The 20713-nt window shown below is 45.6% G+C and overlaps 1 protein-coding gene across 1 annotated transcript in view; it reads right to left on the bottom strand.

The window, feature by feature from the left end:
- Positions 1-20247, bottom strand: part of MKX (mohawk homeobox) — a 49534-nt gene extending 29287 nt beyond the window's left edge. The window contains exons 1-5 of the mRNA XM_058812809.1: positions 20191-20247; positions 19715-19961; positions 17590-17749; positions 9284-9437; positions 7734-8069 (exon numbers count right to left, since the gene is read on the bottom strand). Of these exons, the coding sequence (XP_058668792.1) occupies positions 7734-8069; positions 9284-9437; positions 17590-17749; positions 19715-19896 (832 nt within the window). The 5' untranslated portion in view covers positions 19897-19961; positions 20191-20247. The remainder of the gene's footprint in view (positions 1-7733; positions 8070-9283; positions 9438-17589; positions 17750-19714; positions 19962-20190) is intronic.
- Between the last annotated feature and the right edge of the window lie 466 nt (positions 20248-20713).

Raw genomic sequence — 20713 nt, 5'->3', positions numbered from 1 at the left:
TCTGCTCCTCCCCTGTCTCGCCTGTGCCTGCCTTGTCTGCAGCCTGTCCCCTCCTGGTCACACTTCCTTGCACTGCACACAGATTAGTATGTTTGTGAGGCAGTGGTTACTCATGGTGGAAATTATAGATTTCAAATGTAAAAGTAATCCACTGGGCAATAAAGAGGTTTGTCCCTGTCATTGCTCTTTCTTCATGCAGGTGCCATGAGCAGGTGTCTTGGTGCAGGAGCAGAGTCAGCTGCACTGCCACAAGAGCCCCGAGGAGCAGAACAGGCGCATTTCAGGGTTGGAGCCAGCACAAGTCCTGCTCACAACTCAGTGATGTGCCTCCAGCCATGGCTTTGTCTGCTCAGAGGTGCTACCCCATCACTGATACAAAGTTGTGTGTGATTTCTGAGCCACTTCTGATGAGATGACAGCACACATCTCTGTGTTTTATTTCTCTGTTTCGCTATTCCAAGTATAAAATCATGCCATATTTTTAAAGATCATTGGCATACATCTCCCCTTTGGCAAAACCAGCTGATACTCACTCACATTTTGCTGCTGGATTTCCTGGGTAAGGGGCAGAGCAGACACACTCTCCTTAGTGCCTTCACAAGCATTCTGGGGGACAGCAGCAGTGCCAGGGCCCCTCTGCATGCACACCAAGGCAGAGTGAGGCTATGGAGACATCCCTGGGATGCAAACCACTGCTTCTGCCTGGTGCTGCCCTGCTCGGCCCCTGCCCCTTGCACCAGGGCTGCAGCACCCAGGGCTTTCTGCTGCTCTGCTGCAGCTGGTGCATGGCTCATTCATCTCGTCTCATTGTCTCCCCGGAGCCCCACTCTGCCCTCCTCTCTGAGCAGTGTTTCTTTCTGCAGCAGTGGCTGCAGCTGGATGCTCTTTGCAAGGCTGAGGGACCCCTGAATCAGGGCAGAACATGGCAAGGCAGCACGAGAGCCTGGCGTGTCTGCTGCAAGAGATCTGCACACAAATTTGGCTACTGGGGAAAATCCTGCTCAGGCAGTGGAAGGAGAGAAGGAATCACATCCATTTCACTAAATGAGTTTTCCCAAGCTGTAGTTTCACACACTCTTTAAATATCCCTAAATTAACTGCTAATTTTCTAACTAATTTCCCTATTATATTCATTACTAACCATGCAGTCTAGAGCTAAAACTGGAAAAAAGTCTGATTTATGACTATGTGCTTTTCCATGCACATAATTTCCTGAAACATTCACATTTTGGCTGGCCCCAGGCTTTAAAACCAAGCATAATTCTGAAGACATTTGGAACAATGGGAAAATGGGGATAAATATTTTTTTCTCTTTGAAAACACCTTCACTAAATGAGTGCAGCCTAAGGCTTGTCAGAGAACAGCCCTTCCTGAGGTCTGGAGCATTGACTAAGTCTAAAGATGAGCATTAAAATAGAATAAAATATAGTTGTTAGAAATTGGTGACAGTACCACACATTTTTCCTGCCATGTCTGAGAGAGGTCTTGGACAAGCACAGGGATCTGATGCTTTTTGGCCACTGCTGTGAATATTTGCATTGGGAAAATTTTAATGGTCTTGGAGAAACAAAGGCGGGCTTGCTGCACCAGCACGGGCAGCAACAGCCTGTGGCTATGGAAACATGGCTGCTGCCCTGATTTTTTTGGTGCCTTCTCTGATTTTTTGGTCAAATGTTGTAATCTTTTCCATTTCAAATCATTCATGCAGGAACATCCCATTCCCTATAATGATAAAGCTGTCAGGAGTCCTGACACATGCTGCTCTGAGGCAAGCTGATTTGAAAAAAATCCTCTGCAGCCAATAAGTGGCTCAAGACAGTTTTTACTGAAGCATGTGGAAAATTTGCCATGACATCAAGAGAAGCAAAACCAGAAGATGTGCCTACAGTCCACCTCTGCTCTGTGGGGTCCCCACAGCAATTATACCTGAGTTATAGAACAGGCACAAATACGCTGCTCTTTGAAGCACACCTTATCTGCATAGAGGTGGGAATCTTTAATATTTTGGGTTTAAACGGGAAAAAAAGCCTTAAACATTCATAACCTTTTGCATCCGAAAACAAACAGATAAACCAAGAATGCACAGTTTTTGCACTTACACCTGCGAGAAAACAAATACTCTCATTTCCAGTGAAAGAATGGAGTGAAGTGGCACAGGAAAACTGCACTGCCCGAGTGCTGCTTCCCCTCTCAGCAGGGCTGGCTCCAGGCAAAGCTCTCCCTTGCTGGCTGGCAGTCCCTGGGTGCCCAGGCCTTTGGGACAGTGCTCTGCCCCAGCTGTTGCTGTTCCCAGCCCACCCAGTGCTCTCTTCCTCCATTCTCCTACTTGAGAGAGGTTGGAACTGCTACCTTCCCACAAAAAAGATTCCGTTTTGATGAAGCACTGTTTTTTGGGGTCATGTGGAGAAAATCCTGACCCGTTCCCCTTGCAGCTCAAGTACTGAGAAATCAAGAAACTAAAGAGAACTTAAAAAACAGCTTATTTGATTGTTGATGTTTGAACTGAAAGAAATGCAATAAGTGAACCAAACTAGCAGGGAACGGGTGGGATCTTTAAAGCTCTCAGGTTTGGGCTATCACATCTGGTATATTAAACCTGACGCTTCCCGTGCAGTAAAGCCATTTCCTTTTATTCTTTCTTTAGAAAAAACAACAGAACAGTAAATTAAACACAATCTTCTCCTCAATTCTCAATTCCATGCTATTTTAGTAGACGAATCAGGTCATGTAATAATAAAATTCCTGCAGAAATTCGATCTTAAATTGTAACCTTCAAATTGCAGTTATGCTGCTGTGTGTATTTAATACTATACTTGACATTCACCTTTTACATTTCACTTCTGGATGACATTAGGATCTGCAAAAAAGACCTCCTTCAGCTTTCCCAGGTTGCCATTTATTTCAAAGTATCCCCAAAGTTTCCAGCACCATTTAGATCCAACTTGCAAAAGTCACTGCTGTGAGCAGTTTTTGTAGGTCCCTTGAGTTGTTTCTGAAAACAGGTTCCATTGTGTTCATATTATCCTTTCAAATTTTATGGCTTATTTTTAAATTACATGCTAATTTCTAAAAATGTTAAATTGCGAGGAGAAGTTGGCAAGGACCACACAAAATCACAGCACTGTTCTGCAGTTTGTGTCTCTCTACAGTAGTTCTGTGCATGGCTACACCCTTACACTCAAGTGCTCTGTAGGAATGTGGCCCTGATCCTGCAGAGTGATGAGGGTCTCATCAGAGGTGCTCAGTGTGCTGCAATAAATGACCAGGATAGTGCTTTATAAATCACCAACTTTGCAGGATCCAAAGGAAAGAAAGCAAGGAAGGCGAGAGGAAACAAAAAGTCAGTAGTAATGAAAACATCAGAAACAGAGCACACTCCTGAGTATAAATGTCTAAAAACAGAGATCAAACATCTTCAAAAATCGGCCAGTCATTCAAGCACTTGTTTAAAACCACCCTCTTTTCCAGCCCTGCAAGTCTTGAGCTTCCTCACTGTTTTTATTTGTTCTGGCTTTTCTACTGTGCTAAGTAACATATAAAGTGAAATCAATGAAAAATCTGCCTACAGAAAAAGGACTCCCTGTCCTGCCATTTAATCTCTTTTTCTCATTTTAATTTTTCCTTTCCTTCACTAGACAACAATATCCCAGAAAACTGGAAGTTTTCATTTCCTTGTGCTACAACGATGCAGAACATTTTGTTTCTGCAGGTGACTGACAATAGGGCACTCAGGGAGCACTGCAGCTTGATTACAGAGAAGTCAGCATTTTAGTGATCCGTAAACCAAAGACTGACATTGCCTCTTTAGATTAATATTCAGCTTCACTACAAACATTAGATCTTTTCCTTGTAGATTTCTGGAGTGCTTGTTGCAGTCAAGACTGTTATTTCTGCATGCATTTGTAAAACAAATAGGGGTAGACAAGTCTGCTTTCACTTATTCCTGTCACACAGAGAACCCGCTGTGAGTGACTGCATGCCAAGCAGTTAGTGAAAAGCAGTTCTCCAACACGGCTTTTTCACTAAACAAAAACACTGAACCGAGCCTTTCAGTCATCAGCTTAAGATGCATATTTGACCAATTATCTATACTTATATATTATACTTGCACCAGGATTGATCTGAACTGAAATTTTCTGCTTTAAGTGAACACACTTGTGTATGTCCTGTTATATACATAGGAATATCAGCTTACAACAGACAGGCTTGGGAAGGCTGTACCGTACCCGTGACAGCCGCTCTTCCCCAGGCTGCCAGCACTGTCCGCCCGTGCTGCCTCCTGCAGCAGCTCCATCTCCCTTGGCATGGGGCAGGGAATTGAGGGCACAGCACCCATCAGGGCTCTGGGCATGGGGCAGGGCAGTGTGGGCACTGCACCCATCAGGGCTCTGGGCATGGGGCAGGGAACTGAGGGCACTGCACCCAAGAGGGCTCTGGGCATGGGGCAGGGAATTGAGGGCACAGCACCTGCCAGGGCTCCGGCCATGGGGCAGGGCAGTGCATAGGGCAGGGCAGTGTGGGCACTGCACCCATCAGGGCTCCGGGCATGGGGCAGGGAATTGAGGGCACAGCACCCGCCAGGGCTCTGCTCAGGGCTTGCTGCTCCTGCCCCAGCTCCCAAACTGCTGCCCATGAGCTCACGGTAATTGCACGGAGGTATAAATGAGGCTGCTCTGCCAACAGTCAGTTATACAGCCTGTCCTTGATCTTTATGTGGGATTTCCCAGTTGCATGAAGCCGGAGTAGCATATGGTCCCGTGTTTATAAGCATGTTAATGACTGAAATGGGAACCTCTACAACCCGTTTTCCTCATAAACTTTAAACTGCAATTTCTTGTTTTTGTTTTTGGACGCTGCACGCATACGCCGCTAATTTGGTGCAGGCTGTTGGGACACGCGTGGCCACGCTGACCCCAGCACTGGGCACACAAAAAAACCAGCTCCAGACACACTGATGTACCTGAAATCACGGTCCAGCCCCTAATCAGAACCAGACAGGGCGAGGATGATTTCTTACTCCTGATCTGCTACAAAAAGTTGCCTTTCCAGGAAAGCACAATAGAGAATTAGTTTAAACTCCAGTGACTTCCCATCCTTACAGGCACAATGACCTTGCAAAATATTTCTCAAAAATAAAACATCAATCAGTTTTCACTCTGTGCTTTTCGAAATGCTGCTTAACATGTCTTCATAAATTAAAATTTCTAGTAGGGACTTGACAATCCTGCAACAGCTCCTTTGTGTTAAAAATTAGCTGTTTTGCGCTACAAAAAATTGCAGTGTGGAACTTCTTGTAAGTGGCGACATCTCACTTCAAAACACACTTGCCACTTTCAGGAGGGTAAGAGTGGTAAAGTCAGCCATACCCATTATTTGCTTAACCCAAATGTATTACAACTATTTTAGAGAAAACACAGATACAGATCTAGTACTGTACCGCACTGGGAATTGCCAACCCAGGTATTCAAATTACAAAGAAAAAACATTTTAAAAGTATATAGTCCTTATTTATCTCTCCCTACTAACAATCATGTGGATAATTTCATCGATTTGAAGGTAATTTTCATAAATGAAAAATACCTTGTAAATATATGCTTTCTTCGTGAAAAGTTTAATTCCTGTATGTGTAACATCAGAAAATCATTAATGGGACTGTAATCTTGTAAGTGAAAAAAGCCCATTTGTACCTGTATTTCCTGAATGTTCACACATATATAGCAACGATACAGTAAAAAAGTCATGTATATATATTTATCATATGTATATAATGTGTATATATAGGATCTTTTTTTCTTTCTATATACTGCTTGTCTGCTTTCAAAGTGCAAAACCAATAAAACTATATCCTAAGAGCTGCTGGTCTGTTCTCAAAAATGTGAAAATATGAAGGAAGATATTTAAGAACTGAATTAAATGCAATCTCAGGAGGAGTTCCAGGACTGTCACTCAGGAACTTTAAGGACAAGTATACTAGTTTTTAGTCATTCCAGCACAGCTGGTGAATTTACACAGTTACAGTGTGACGCCCTCAGCCTTCACATTAATGACCATATTTTTCAACGCAACTTGAAATTTGTCAAGAAGAACTTAATCCAGTAGCAAATTTATTATAAATTTTAGAAAGTCATTGCATCCATTTTTAGATTATGGTATAAAGTACAGAAAAACAGAAGTTTACATATCTGAGCTTCTGCATCTGCTCTTGAGTAATTTTTCACTTAAAAATAAAGCTTGGCAGACAATATACTTATAATGCAGACCAAATGCATTTGGTATGTTCAGAAAAAAAAATTAAGCAGAGAGAGTTTATTTTGAAACTTATTAACTGAGCATGCACTAGTCTTTCTCTCCATGAGACCCCATTTCTCTACAGGGTCCCCTCTCATTCTCTGGTCATTCCCAACAGCCTGCACACACAAACATCCTCCTAATCCCCACCAACAGAACTCCATATGAACAATCCCCCCACCAGGAAATGTGGCAGAAAAGAGAGAGCAAAGGCTGCAAATTGGAGAAGTTGCAAAGGCACCTGAACCTGCTTGCCAAGGAAGCCAAGGGGAACCAAGTGCAAAATCTAAATCTGTATTAACTTTACTGCAAAATCCTCCAGTACTTTTCAGCAATATCCATCCCTAAAGTGATGCTTCTCCCGGGGTGGTCCCTGGCAGAATAACCTGCCAAGAAAGGCCCAGGACAACACAAGGGGCTGCTGCAATGAGTCAAAATCCTGAGACACTGATGGAGACCTTCAGAGACTGGGGTGCAAAACTTCGTATTTTTCAAAATTAATTTTTTTTTTTACCTTATGTCCCAAAGAAATACAGAAGTTTCACAAGAGGAGCCTTCCAGCACCCCCTGACTTATGGGAATTTAAGCAAGTCCTGATCTTGCCCTGACTTAGAACAATTTATTGGCATGAACCAGGCAGTCCCATGTGCCTTGCTCTGACTGGTAATACAGTGGATGACATTACATCATGCTTGTATGTTTTTATTGGTAAAATTAAAATAATAAACTATGTCTAACCCTTCAAAAAAAAGGAAGACAAGGTGTTTAATGGCCAAGTCTGTGGCCCCTTAGCTCTGGAGAGTGATGCAGAAATGAGCCCTCACTAATGCCTGTATCCCTAAGAGAAGCATGAGCACCAAAGGGTCACATACTGGGCAAGGCACTCTGAGGACAGAAAGGTGCTGTGCAACAGGGGAGGGCGCTCACATGCACTCCCCTGAAGGAAATATGACTCATGTAAGTGTCACAAACAGCCACCTTGAAATTTCAAAGCCCTCTTCCTCCTCCCAGCTGTGGCCCTGGAGAACTTCAGTCCTTCAGTCCTCCCTTATTGTAATAGAATACGCAAGAGCTTTCTCCTTCCTTAGGCTCATCTTAGTGCTGACAAAAAATGGCCTGTAAGTGTAATTTCAAAAATTATTCCCATTGCTCCATTTGAAAAGCAAACCAGCTTCATTAGCAGTCAATAACAGCACTTAACTCCAATACTGCAGGTAGAACTTCTCCAGAAAATGAAAGGGTGGACAGGATTTATCCACTCTGCTACGAGAGGATGGGCAGGAGTAATCCACTCTCAAGCAAGAAGATGGACAGGAATTATCCACTGTGATATGACAGGATGGACAGAAGTCTCATAAAGGGCACAATCAGAAGACACTTAATCCAGGAGCCAATGTCTACAGAAGATGTCTGTAACAGAAATCATGCAGAAAAATATCCCTTACCTGTCCGATAGACAAAATTGCCTTCTGTCTCTGATGATGATGGAGACACTAGTTCTTCCTCAAATTCATTGGAACTAAATGAACCAGAATGATTCCTTTGCCTTGTTTTTTCCATCATAGCTGCATTAGTAGCCATGACGTGTCTCAATGAGTCATTTAGGTACCGATTCAATAAGCTGCTTTTGTATTTGGGGGGTGACACGTAATCCTCATTGGCACTTGCTTCTGGTCTCACTCCTGTTTTTATTACTGAGCTTTCAGTTTTAATCACAGTGTGGTGAACTGGTTTGTTATATCCCCCTTCATTCATATGGTTTCTTGGAGGATTTTCTCCATCTGAAAACAAAAGAACAAAGATACAGTAATACACTGAGTACTTAATATTTAACATGAGGCTTTCTCTCCATGTTTTGAATTGTGAGAAATATAACTGAAACTAGACAGTAACTTCAGCATTAGACACTGATTTTCATTTGCTTCTGTTCACACATTGCTCATAGTAGTTCCCATGATTCTCAGATGTTCCAGGTATTCTAAATTAATTAGCTATAGAAAAATCTTTGAGTCTAATTTGTTCATGAGTAACACAAGACAGGTAGAAAAAAAATGGAAAGTGCCCTAACTCAATAAGCATTTAAAAAGCCGTGTGAATAGGCTGAATTACTACTATCATAACTTGAAATTTGGTTTGCCTCAACACTGCAGAATATTTAGGTACATTTGCTTAAACTGTACTCTTTTAATTGTTCTGCAAGCAATCTTTTCAAGGGAAGTGAGTAGAAATGTGAGTACATTCCCACATTTTTCAAGAAATGTGAGTACAGACTGAAATTGGAACAAAGATATTTAAAATTGAGTACAGATCGAGACATACTCTTCTAAAAATTCACATACAGATTTCTGATAATGTTCTGTAGGATTTGTTCCTGTCATTGTATCTCCATGTCACAACTGTCTAAAAAAAGCAATCATAGACAGAATTAATAGAAGAATTCTATTAAAAATACAGGGTACTTAAAAAAAATTCCTGCTTTTGTTAATTTGAGTAAGAAAGAGAGTTCCAGTACCTCCTTTATGTAAAACAGCTGCTAGCAAAATACATCAAATAAATAACAGTAATATTCAATTTACCATCTAAGATGCCCCACAATCAACCCTTTAATGATGTATATTGCTATAGCCCTTCCACAAAGGAAAGTAACAGCCAAGTGATTTCTCATTTCCTTATACCAACAAATGTAATCAATTTTTTCCTTTAATGCAGACTAAAGGAATGGACTTATAAAATGTAATGAACAAACAATTGTCTTTCTAGCAACAATGAAATATAATAACACACAGCCAGATTGCCACCTTGAACAACTTACACAATCCTGCTTTGCAAGGTTGCACAGTAGCTGGGAGCCAAAAGAGGCACCTAATTCACAAAAACAATAAAGGCAGATCCACTGGGGGTATTTGTGACTAAAAACTACAGCTAACTTAGAGTATCTAATACTTTCTAAATATATTTTACTCTGTTTAAAATCAATAAAAGAGCATCAACAAACCTTCAGAGCAGGAGTCATCGCTGCTGACGCTGAGTCTCTCAGCATTTCCCTGAACATATTTGTTGTACAGTTTTATTCGCAAAGCCCAGCTCAGGTCTGGCTGCCTGACAGTGTTCTTCAGGCGACGTCTTGCGTTGGCAAACCAGTTTGAGACCTGCACACAAGCGTGTCCATTAGCTTCCCTTGAAAATGAGGCAAATCCACCAATCTATAGAGCCCTCAAGAATTTTATGTATGCTTCAAGGCTTCAAGGGGACCACAAATAAGAGAAATATGAACAGAAGTCCATGAAATTACCACTGAGCAGAGCAGGAATCTCATACAGGAAGGCAATTTCAGGCTTCCCACCCTTCCCAAGTGTTAGCAAAACCACATTATCACAAGGTTTCAATTAAGGTGTCCCAAATACCAGTTTTTTGTTTTTTTTTTTTTAATTTTAAAGATAAAACCCTGAATTTTTAATATGAACCTTTAACATATTACCAACTTCCTAAATATCCTAAACTAATATCTAGTATTCAGGAATTTCCTTTGATATTTATATAGGCTACAATAAAGCTATTGAAAAGATATTCTAAATTTGTAAATATAAAAGCCCTTGTTTTTTATATACATATATATATGAAAGCCCCAAATTCTCCCTTCACTTTAACAGAACTCTTGGGCATCAGGAAAGTCTTACACAGAGTACAGCGTACTTTGACTCACTGCAGAAATCCACCATTTGCTCTAAAGAGAAGCTGATTTTACAAGCTCTTTTTGTCATGAACAGTTTAAAGTATAGTAAAGATGCAATTCCTCACAAGGTGACTACTAAACAATAGCCTGTTTTGTCTTCCTTGCCAACGTCAAAGCATTTTCTAGAGTCTGACTTAGCAAAATGGGTTCATGTTGGTATCCCTCTAGCACACAGACTCATTACAAAGTCAGGCTCAAACACAAGTATTTCACAGTGTTTTAGGCACTGAATGAGCAAAAAGGCACGGTCTACTCTTCAGTGCCAGCAGTGCTAATTAAAACACCAAATGGGATGCGTGTACTTGCAGTGACTTTGCATGAAAGCACACCTGAGAAAATGCTGGCCTTGATTCTACTGCAACTTAAAAAGACAGAAAATAGAAAATACTGAGAACTCTACTATGAGCAAGAGCAGAGGCAAGTGACCTACATTCTAATGATACTTGCTAAATGATAAATAAGGTGTTCAAAGTACTAATTAACCCTGGCAGGAGTAAGTGCATTTTGACATGACCTCTGCAAGAGGAGGCAGAGTAGCATCACTTGCAAAGGAGAATGTAAAGAATGTTAGCAGCCCACAGCCCTGTTCACATCTTTGTGTTGTGAACACACACAAAGAGAAAGCCAGACTACTGTTGTCATATTCTGACCTGGGAATGATCACCATTTAATTTACTTCAACCTGCAAAGCAATTCATACATGTTTTATCAATACATGCTACCCCACCTAACAGAGAGCCAAACTGTAGACCTTAGTGTTGGATTTTGTCCCTAGTTCTGTCATCTGTCTGTTGTAGCTAAGGTTACTGTATAAATCACACAGAAATATCTAATTATTCTGGATCAATAATCTCTTCTAAAGTGATTATGAGAAAAATAAACACTATGTGCCTAAAGAAAAAGCAAAGCTTCAGTTCAGAATCCCAGCTAGAACTTAGCAGTGGTGCCTTATGCCTGTCACTTTGATTTGACTTAAAATCACGTTTACATTGAACAGGGTTCCACTGAAAATACGGTGAGCACCGGATGAGTGCTCAGATGGCAAACGCGTAACTTTACAAGTCATGTAGTTTACTATGACAGGTTAGAAAACCAAAACTCTAGCTGGCAAAGTAATTCTAATTCTCTTCTGAGGCTACTTGCTTGTAATCTTCGTATTTACACAGTAGTTTTTACATTAAATGAGATAGGGACGGGCTGGAATCCATGAACTTTCTAATGCTGTTAGCAAAGTCACACCAGACTGCTCAGCTGAAGCAGCAGTCACCTGCTGCATGACAGTGTAATTCTGAAATCAAGTATTTAACAGTAGAGATGGATCAATCCAGTGTCCCAATCAACAGGATTGCAGTTACTGTAGCATTTTACCAAACTGACAGCTCTCCAACCTCTCACAATAAAGATTTCATTATGCTTCATTCTATTACATATTGAAATTTTTCATCAGTGAAGTGCCATTTACAGAAAAGATAGGGTAGTATTAGTGTGATTCATACATAAAAGCAATTAAATTTAGCAGGAGTGATTTCTGCATGGTACTCTTGGTTTATTTTGGGCTCATTCTTCCCATGCCATTGCTTTGCTTTCTGCATATCAATATGAAAAGATGAGTCATATTTTAAGTCTTCTGCTGTGAGAGAAGGGAATAGTAGTATTTGATCATTATTTCATAATGACAAAAATACATTGCATCTTGTCCTCCTGCTCTTTATGCAGCAGATGATTTTAAGTGCCATCACACACCACATACAAGTCTATCAGGGGATCAGACCCAGCCAGCAAGGATTTATGAAAGGCAGGTTCTGCTTGAACAACCTGATCTTCATCTATGACAGGGTCACCCACTTAGTTGATGAGGCTGTGGTTGTGTCTACCGGGACATCAGTAAAACCTTTGACACCATTTCCCACAGCATCTCCTGGGGAAGCTGGCTGTCCATGGCTTGGATGGGTGTGCTCTTTGCTAAATAAAAAACAGTTTGTGTGGCCGGGCCCAGAGAGTGTTGGTGAATGGAGCTACATCCACCTGGTCACTTTATCAGCTTTATCATTAATCTAGATCAGGGGATGGAGGGCACCCTCAGTCAGTGTGCAGAGATACCAAACTGTGTGGGAGTGTTGCTCTGCTGGAGGGCAGGAAGGCTCCACAATGGATCTGGACAGGCTGGATCCATGGGCCAAGGCCAGCTGCATGGGGTTCTACAAGGCCAAGTGCCTGCCCTGGGTCACAACAACCCCTGCAGTGCCACAGGCTGGGGGAATTGGATGAAAAGATTCCTGCTGGAAAAGGATCTGAGGGTGCTGGTTGACATCAGCTGAACATGAGTCAGTGTGTGTCCAGGTGGCCAAGAAAGCCAATGGCATCCTGGCCTGGATCAGCAATAGTGTGGTGTCAGAGACTGCAACCCTTTGGCACGTGGTCTGGTTTGCATCTTAATTCAGGCAGAGGCATTTCTAACAATTTTAAGAACTGGACCATAACATGTGTCCAGCAGGACCAGGGCAGTGATTGTACCCTTGTGCTTAGCACTGGTGAGGCTGCAACTTGAGTGCTGGGTCTAGTTCTGGGCCCCTCAATTCAGGAAGGACATTGAGGTTCTGGATAGAGTCCAGGGAAGGACAACACAGCTGGGGAAAGGTCTGGAGCACAAGTCTGATGAGGAACAGCTGAGGGATCTGCAGGGGTTTCACCTGGAGAAAAGGAGGCTCAGGGAAGATCTTATTGCTCTTTACAACAACCTGAAAGGAGGTTGTAGGTGGGGGGTCAGTCTGTTCTCCCAAGTGACAAGTGATAGGACAAGAGGAAATTAATTCAATCCGGGGAGGTTTAGATTGGATATCAGGAAAAAATTCTTTACAGAAAGGATTGCCAGGCACTGGAACAGGCTGCCCAGTGAAAGTTACCATGGTTGAGTTGCCGTCCCTGGAGGTATTTAAAAGAAATGTAGACAGGGTGCTTAGGGACGCGGTTTAGCAGTGGACTTGCCAGTGCTGGGTTAATGGTTGGACTCAATGATTATAAAGGTATTTTCCAAACTAAATGACTCTATCATTGTGAAAGAACCTCCAGTCCACTTTTAGAAGAGAAAACTTTAACTAAAGCAAGAAGCAGCAAACTCACTTTAGGAACTCTTATCCCAAATGCAATTACAACAAGGCCCATTAAAGCCTTGGAAGAAAGAAAAGTTAGTCAAATCCATTTAAGAGATTTTTGGGCTTAATCTATGATGGGGTAATCTCTAGCTGCTTTCCAGCTTTTGGGCACTGGTGCATGTTGCTGGAAAATCCTGATTTCTAAGACATCATGACAGTCAGCACCTCTGTCACTGTTCAGTCTTGGACAGCCTCCAGGTGTGTGGGCTGGAACAGGCTGCATGGCCACAGGCTGGACCAGGCAGCACGCTCACCCTGACCTCCACCTGCCTCCTTCCAAGACAACAACAGGTTTACCACTCATTTCAACCAACCCCAAATCTTACATTGTCTATCCGCGTGGTCTTTAAAAACCTGCCTGTCCACTGCTGTAGGTCCCACTCACAAAGAGTGCCAGTTTGCAACACACTTACCTAAACCATTACAAAAAGAAACAACCAAAGCTGCCAAAAAACATCCAACCTTTCCCATGGTCCCAAGCTGTGCTACTGTGATCTCCAAAAATAATAAAAAAACACAACAACAACAACAAAAAACTTAGATAAAAGCCAGTGGGGAAGTCTTTGTCACATAAACCTCCCAAGAAGTATCTTGAAAAAACACATGATGAAACTCACTATTCTTGTGAAGTAACAATCCTGTAGTTCTTTGAGAAGTAAAAAGACAAAACCCAAGGGGAACGATAATAGATGTGCTTTCCAGCATTCATTTTTTTACAGCAGTTCAGTTGTTCTCTAAGAGCATCAGGTACTTATATCAGCATCATGAAATATTGACCCTCTGGCTTTACTTCTGAAGACACATCTTCAATTTTATTGTAATTTGTTCTGCTTCAGTGCTTAACAGCAGCCAAACTTTCAGAAAGAGAACAGACATCAAGTGATTCACCTCCTCCAGTAATCCAGATACGCCTTTATAAATCTGAACATTATTAAATCCATAGCAGCACATGACTGATATACAAATCTTTGTATTGAAAAACCTTCTTTCCAACAATACACACATTCGTATTTCTTTCTGGAAGGAGTATACTGCCATTTTTCTTTTTTATTTCACAAGAACATCTAAACCAAAATTTAAAATAAAATAAATCAAACACTATGGTAATAATACAAATGAAAATGTAGCATATTAATAGGACAAGTTATTGGATTCTGAATTGGAATCTAATTGGAGTAAAATATAAAATGCCTTTTCAAACTATATTGCTTTTTTGGTTTCCTGCTTTGGCAGTTGTGGAAGTAGAAAACTTTGGACTGCTGGACTGAAATCTGCAATAACGTTTGCCTTGAGGACTCCCAAAGACCTTGTTGGCCTGCACAGGAGAAAGTCAGCCAGAATTTGCCCCAGGTTTTGCTACTACTACTTAAGAAACAAGATGATTTATGATTTCTGCAAAATCCTACCTCCTTGAAAGAGTCTGACTTTTCTCCAGCACTGCAGTCGGACATGCATCTGGAACAGTCCCCTCACTGTCCCACTGCACCCAGGAGCAGTGGGGTAGGCCAAAGTATTAGTAAAGTAGAACAAATTAATTTAAAATCAGCCAACTGAGTGATAGAAAAACTAATGAAAATAAAGCTGTGGAGGATTTTACATGCAGATGCAAAAATTATTAGCCATTAGCATGTCATTAGTTTGTTCTTATAACAAAAGTAAAAAAGCCAGGACTGGATGTTCATCTCTTTGTCTCACATAATGGGTTTTATCTATGTCATGGTCCTGAAAAAAGCTCCTTTGGATAGATGGTACATACTGGAATAAGGTTCATTAGATGAAAGAAAAGCACAGGGAGGAGAGTATGATCAAAGCACAGGGAGGAGAGTATTACATCTGCATGATCAAAATTACTGCGACCATCATCATCTTCCAGGCAGCTGCTGAAGACCTTTTCCAAGATTGTCAGCCAGGTGAAAAACAAAAAAAACACCCCAACCATTCATTCCCTAAATGGGATTTTGTCAGAAACTCAGAAAACCAAAGGGATATTCAGCAGTATCTTTTGCCTTTCCTACAGCTTGTGACAAGGTGTCAGCACGTGAGGGATGCTGGGGAGAGGCAGCAGCTGTCAGCAGACAGCAGCCTCCACAGGAGGGGAAAACTGTGGGAGCAAACACCACGGGACAACACTGAGAAATGTAAAAAGTGTAGGAAATATGAGACAGGTCAGCAAATGTGAAGGTGTTTAACCCGGTGGAAACATCATACACGGATTCCTTGTTCTCCAATGATGACCTACAATATTACTAGATTAGAAAAACAATTTATAGGCAACCCTGGTTGATGCTTTTGCAAAGTGCCCCTCCTGGGACAGAAGCAAAGCTCTCCAACAGACCCACAGCCCAGTCCCAAACCTGCTCTTGGTTATGCCACTTGTCTAAAAGAGCACAGCCTTCAGGAAAGCTGTTTCAGATGTACCCAGCATGACTGGGACCATACCCTACCATGCTCTCTCTCACTCTTAGAGAACAAAAATTTTGAACTGAATTACAATCTTGTTCTTTTTGAGCATCCAAAAAGTAGGGTGTAGGGTGTGTTGTTTAGCTCTTTGTGGCTCAGGAATTACTGCTGGTGCCAGACATATGTATTTACATCTCATACAGATGCTATCAAATTCCTGGATTAAAAGAGCATTGCACAAAAAGATGAAAAAAAAACCCGGGATTTCTCTTTGATGTTGTGCTTCTGTAAATGAAGATAGATATGCCTGTTTGCACAGTTCTTTCAAATATTACAGCTCATAGAGCAAAACTGGTCAAATTCAGCTTCAGCGTAAATCTGCTAGAGTCACGGGTCTAACAGAGCTAAAAGCAGCTCTCCCTGAATCTTTTTAATTTTATTCTACACTTTATGTAGATCATAAAACTCTGTGGAGAAGTGGCCATGGTTCACTTGATGCTTTTATAAAGGCTAACACTCCTTATCCCCATCAGGATTTATCAAAGCTGCCAGAGAGAAATCCTGAAAAACCCCACCAGCTCTTCTCCCTTCGCTGCACTCCGAAGCATTTTTAAAAGAACAGCAAAACTCTTCAAGATGTCACTAATGTGAAAGTGTCCCAACACATATTCTGGATATATGTTTTAAATCTCATGTAAAAATGCAGGGATATTCTAAGAGCCATAGTCCAATAAAATACTCCTATTGAATTGTGCCATTGAAGGGATAGTGTTTATGTAATCATAGTTTAAACCTTTCATGTATATTTTTTAAAAGCAAGAGAAGTTGTTTTAACTATATCTTCCAGTTATAACTGGCATTTTCTGAGACATTAATATTATTTTTGTCAAAGCTATAGTGTTTTTCCTAGTGCAATAGTTTCATAGTGAGGTACTGAAGTGTAAAAATTTCCCATTTTGCCATTACTAGAACTGAAGTTCATAGTACAGGGTTTTTTTGAAGGGGCACTCAAAATAATAAAGCTGAATCACCACCTGTTTCTTTCTAATACTTTAGGTTGCTTTGATCTCTTTGTGCTCTTTGCAAAGTGACACATAATGTGTTAGGCAGAGTGATGAGGACCCAATCCTGCAAACACATGGGTTTCATTTTACACACCTAGCAGTAGCTTGCAGTAAGGAAATTAGATTATTCACAATGCATAAATCTTTGCAGCATCCAGACCTGAGATAGCATCACTTGGCAACTGATAGCATTTAACCACATATTTCAGTAGAGTACCAGATGGCAAAGAGAACAAAGAAGTGAGATTTATAAACATTTGCAGCAAAATTTATGCCTCTTACAGCAAGAAAACTGCCAGGAACTTCAGGGGAGAATTACCTGAGAGCAAAACAATTACTCCCCATGTCTAACTATATTACAATGATAATTCCTGCAAGAGTGTGTGTGCTGAGCCAATGCACACAGTGTATATGGTAACACTGATGTCTGTGCAACAGGTGATGACAATTATCATCAGAACAATAGAACAGTTTCCATCCTACCCTCTTTTCAAAAGGGAAGAGTAGCTCCCCTGAAATTTCCTCAGCAATTTCTATTCTGTGTTTAATTCTCCCATGACTGATATTTTTTACTTGAGAATTTTGAAAGACTAAGCAAAAATATTTTCATCCTATTTATGAATGAAAGGATGAGGGCATCTATTCCTAGGAGTGCAAGCACACACTTTTTGCTGATTGTCTTTAGCAGTTCTCCAGCCACGATAGCTAAGATACGACAATTCTGGCTTGAGAGAACCAGTCCTGCTGGGGTGGGGAGCCCAGGGGAGAGTGGAAGAAGGATGTGCACAGGACCCTGGTTTTGCTGGCTGCACCGATGCTTCCCAATACCCAGCACTGTCCTTTGCTCAGCTCTCAGAGGAGCTTTGGCAGATGCTGCTGTCCCCATCCCTCCCGTCCATGAAACGCCTCGGAGCGGTTTTTACAGGTGGGGATAAGCGGTTCCCTTCCTTACCTGCACCAGGGTCATCTGGGAGCCGAGGGCCAGCAGAATCTTCTCCGTCTTGGTGGGGTACGGGTTGTCGCGGTGCTTGTAGAGCCACTGCTTGAGCGGCCGCGCCATGTCCTGCAGCGCCTGCCGCTTGTGCCGCACCTTCCCGCCGCTCTGCCGCGCCCTGCCGCGGAGAAGGGGCGCTGAGGAAAGGAGCGGAGCGGAGGGACACCTGCCCGCTGCCCGCGCCCTGCTCGCCTGCCCCGGGCTCCCCAGCGCGGCGCGGTGGATGCGCCCCGTCCGAGGAGGGACCCAGCCCCGGCTGCCCCTGCCCGGAGAAGCCGAGCCCGGCCCTCGCGGGGTGCTCGGGGATCTCCACATCCGCAACCCTCGGCCCGGACGACAGCTCAAGAGAAGGTGATGCCAGCAGCTCCCCGAACTCCCTGTGCAGGGTCTGGGCGAGCGCACTCGGAGCTGGTGAATGGCCGCGGGGATGCTGCGGGCCCCGGTGGCGGCCCCGCGGGGATTTCAGCGGGGCCAGGGCTGTGTCCCGATGTTTTCGGTGCTCGGCACCCGACCGGAGTGTGGCCGGTCTGTCTACAGAGGGGCTTTCCAGCACGGCCAGGCCGCACCTCGCACGGCCGACGGTGCATCCCGCAGCTGCGGTGCGCGTTACCCCGGGCCAGCCCAGCCTGATTCCCCCGCCCGGGTTTATTTCCCGCTGATGTTACCCGCGGCACCGAGCATCTCCTGGATCATTCATTTCCCCCCTCGGAGCCGGCGGCGAGCGGTGCTCCTGGAGGAGCCGGCATGCCGCTCCCAATGCTGCCGGCAGCGACGCGCGGCAGCCCGCAAAGCCCCGCGCCTGCCGAGTAACAGCGAATGCCGGGGGAACGAAAGTCGGGTTCCGATTAAAAAAAAAAAAACAACAAAAAATAGTCCCTTTGTAAATAAAGGCCTACAATAAAAAGTGAGTGAACAACTCGGAGGAGTGCTAAGGCAAGCCCGGCGGCGGGCTGGGGCCGGCGGCAGCGCTGCGGGCGGAGGGGGGTCGGGCGGCGCTGGTGCCGCTGCCGGCGGCAGGGGGCGCCCCGGGGCCGGGCTGGGCCGCGCCGCCGCCTCCCGGGTCCCGCGGCTGCCCCGGGATCGGCCGCAGCAACATCCCGGTGACACAACACACACCTGCGTCCCGTGGGCCAGCAGCGCCGGTAAAACTGCGAGCTGATGCAATCGCTACGGGGAAATTGGTCAGCACAAGCAACTGCCCCGGACTCCGCGGTTTCGCAGCCGCCTGACTGCGCTCCTCGATCTTTACTTTGTAACGCTAACTCGAAATGTCTGGTCAGCGCACGCCAGTTCAACCCTCCGAGCTACGGCTGTCAACACGCCAGAGCTCTCACGTCCTCTCATCACCTTCAATTTCACCTGTTCCGGCACTAAAAAAACCAAAACTCTGACCCCCGCAAAAAGCAACAAACCAAAAAAAAAAAAAAAAACCAACCCAAAATCGGCTTCGGGTGGCTTAGCTTCAGCTGCCGTTTTAGCAAACCCGATCCTAATATCACGTTATCGAGCCCCCGACTGGCACCGCGCTAGTCCGATCTAAATGCCATCCCTGTGAACGCACGGACAGCGCAGCTCCTTCCCGCCCGTTCGCTCGGCGCGCTGCGAGCCCGCGGAACGGCGGAACAAGTGCCGGGGCCGCGCCGTGCCCGCCGCCCCGGCCCCGCTGCCACGGCACTGCCCGCGGGGATCGGCCGCGCCGCCGCCCCGGCCCCCGGGTCCCACACGTCCCGCCTGGCGCCTCCGTTTTGGAGACTTTAATCACATAAAGCGCCCGAACGAGCCGGTGGAGCCCCGGTGTTCCCGGTACGCTTCTGTTCGGAGGCAGAGGGGGAGGTCAAGCACAGCCGGACAGGAGCGCTCTGTCTGGTATATTCCAGCCCGGTCGGACGCCCCTGCATCACCTATCGCCGGAATTTCCCACCATAGCTGTGGAATGAGAATCCCAGAAAATACGAACGCGGGGCCGCGGCCAAAGACCCAGCTAGAAACCCATCTCGCAACCCCAAATCGGCGACGCGGCGGCCGGGGGCGCAGGGCCGCCCCCGGAGCCGGTGCGCGGCGCGGAGACGAGCGCACGGCATACCCCGTCCGCCGGTTGCGCAGGCTGAGGCTCTCCTTGATGGACGGGCTGTCGGGGAGCAGCACCTCGGCGTGGTGCGGGCCCTCCACCACCCCCACGTAGGACCGGCCGCTCCGCTCCCGCTCCTTGGCGTCCTCCTCGAAAAGCACCTGGCCGCTGAGCTTGCTGAAGACGATGGTGTTCATGGTGGGGGGCTGGGGGCCGCCGTCGTGCTGGCCGCCGGCTCCGAGGTGCGGGGGCTCGCTGTGCGCTGCGGGGAGGCGGCAGCGGTCACCGGGCAGCCGCGCCGAACCGCCGAGACCCGCCCGGCGCGACCGGCGGGGGGGCAGCGCGGAGGCACCGGGCGCCGCCTGCCCACCCACGGGGGGAGGCAGCCCGCCCCTCCCACGGCCCGGCCCGCTCCCACGGCCCCCCCACCAGCCCCGGTCCGCTTCCTCGGCCCGGCCCGCTGCCACTGCCCGGCCCGCTCCCGCTCGCACCTCGCCGCCAGCCTCCGCCGCGCTCTTCGCTCTGTGTCGCAAGAGTTCGGAGCGCGGCTTTTCTGTCGGCTTTGGTGTTTCTGTCTCGCTTGCTCTCTCTCTCTCTCACTCCTTTTTTCCCCCCTTTTCCCTTCCCTTTTCCTCCCTTCCCCTCCCCCGGAATGATTTTCCCCTTCCCCCTCCCCGAACGGGGAGGGAAACAAATTGTTTTTAACGACCACCAAATGCGCAGAGCCGGCGCCCGGAGGCACAGCCGCCGCGCAGCCACTCGCACTGTCGGGACTGCCGCTCCCCATGGCCGGGGGGCGTCACGGCTGGCCTGGGGACCCCGGCAGCCCCAGCCGGGGCACGGCTCCGCCCGGGCACGGCGGCGTCGAGGGGCGCTGCGTGGAGGGGCGGGAGGAGTCCGGCCAGGGGGATCTGAGGGTGCGGCGGTGCACGGCTGGGCAGCTCACCGTCGGGATGGGGGAGCCTCCCGGGGAAGGCGGCTGAGGACACCGGCTGGTGTCACGCTGACCGCAGG

Source organism: Ammospiza caudacuta, chromosome 1 (genome assembly GCF_027887145.1).
Source record: "Ammospiza caudacuta isolate bAmmCau1 chromosome 1, bAmmCau1.pri, whole genome shotgun sequence".
In the NCBI taxonomy this organism is placed as follows: Eukaryota; Metazoa; Chordata; class Aves; order Passeriformes; family Passerellidae; genus Ammospiza; species Ammospiza caudacuta.
Note: the sequence above shows the minus strand (reverse complement) of the source record. Positions and strands in the feature narration are given on the sequence as shown.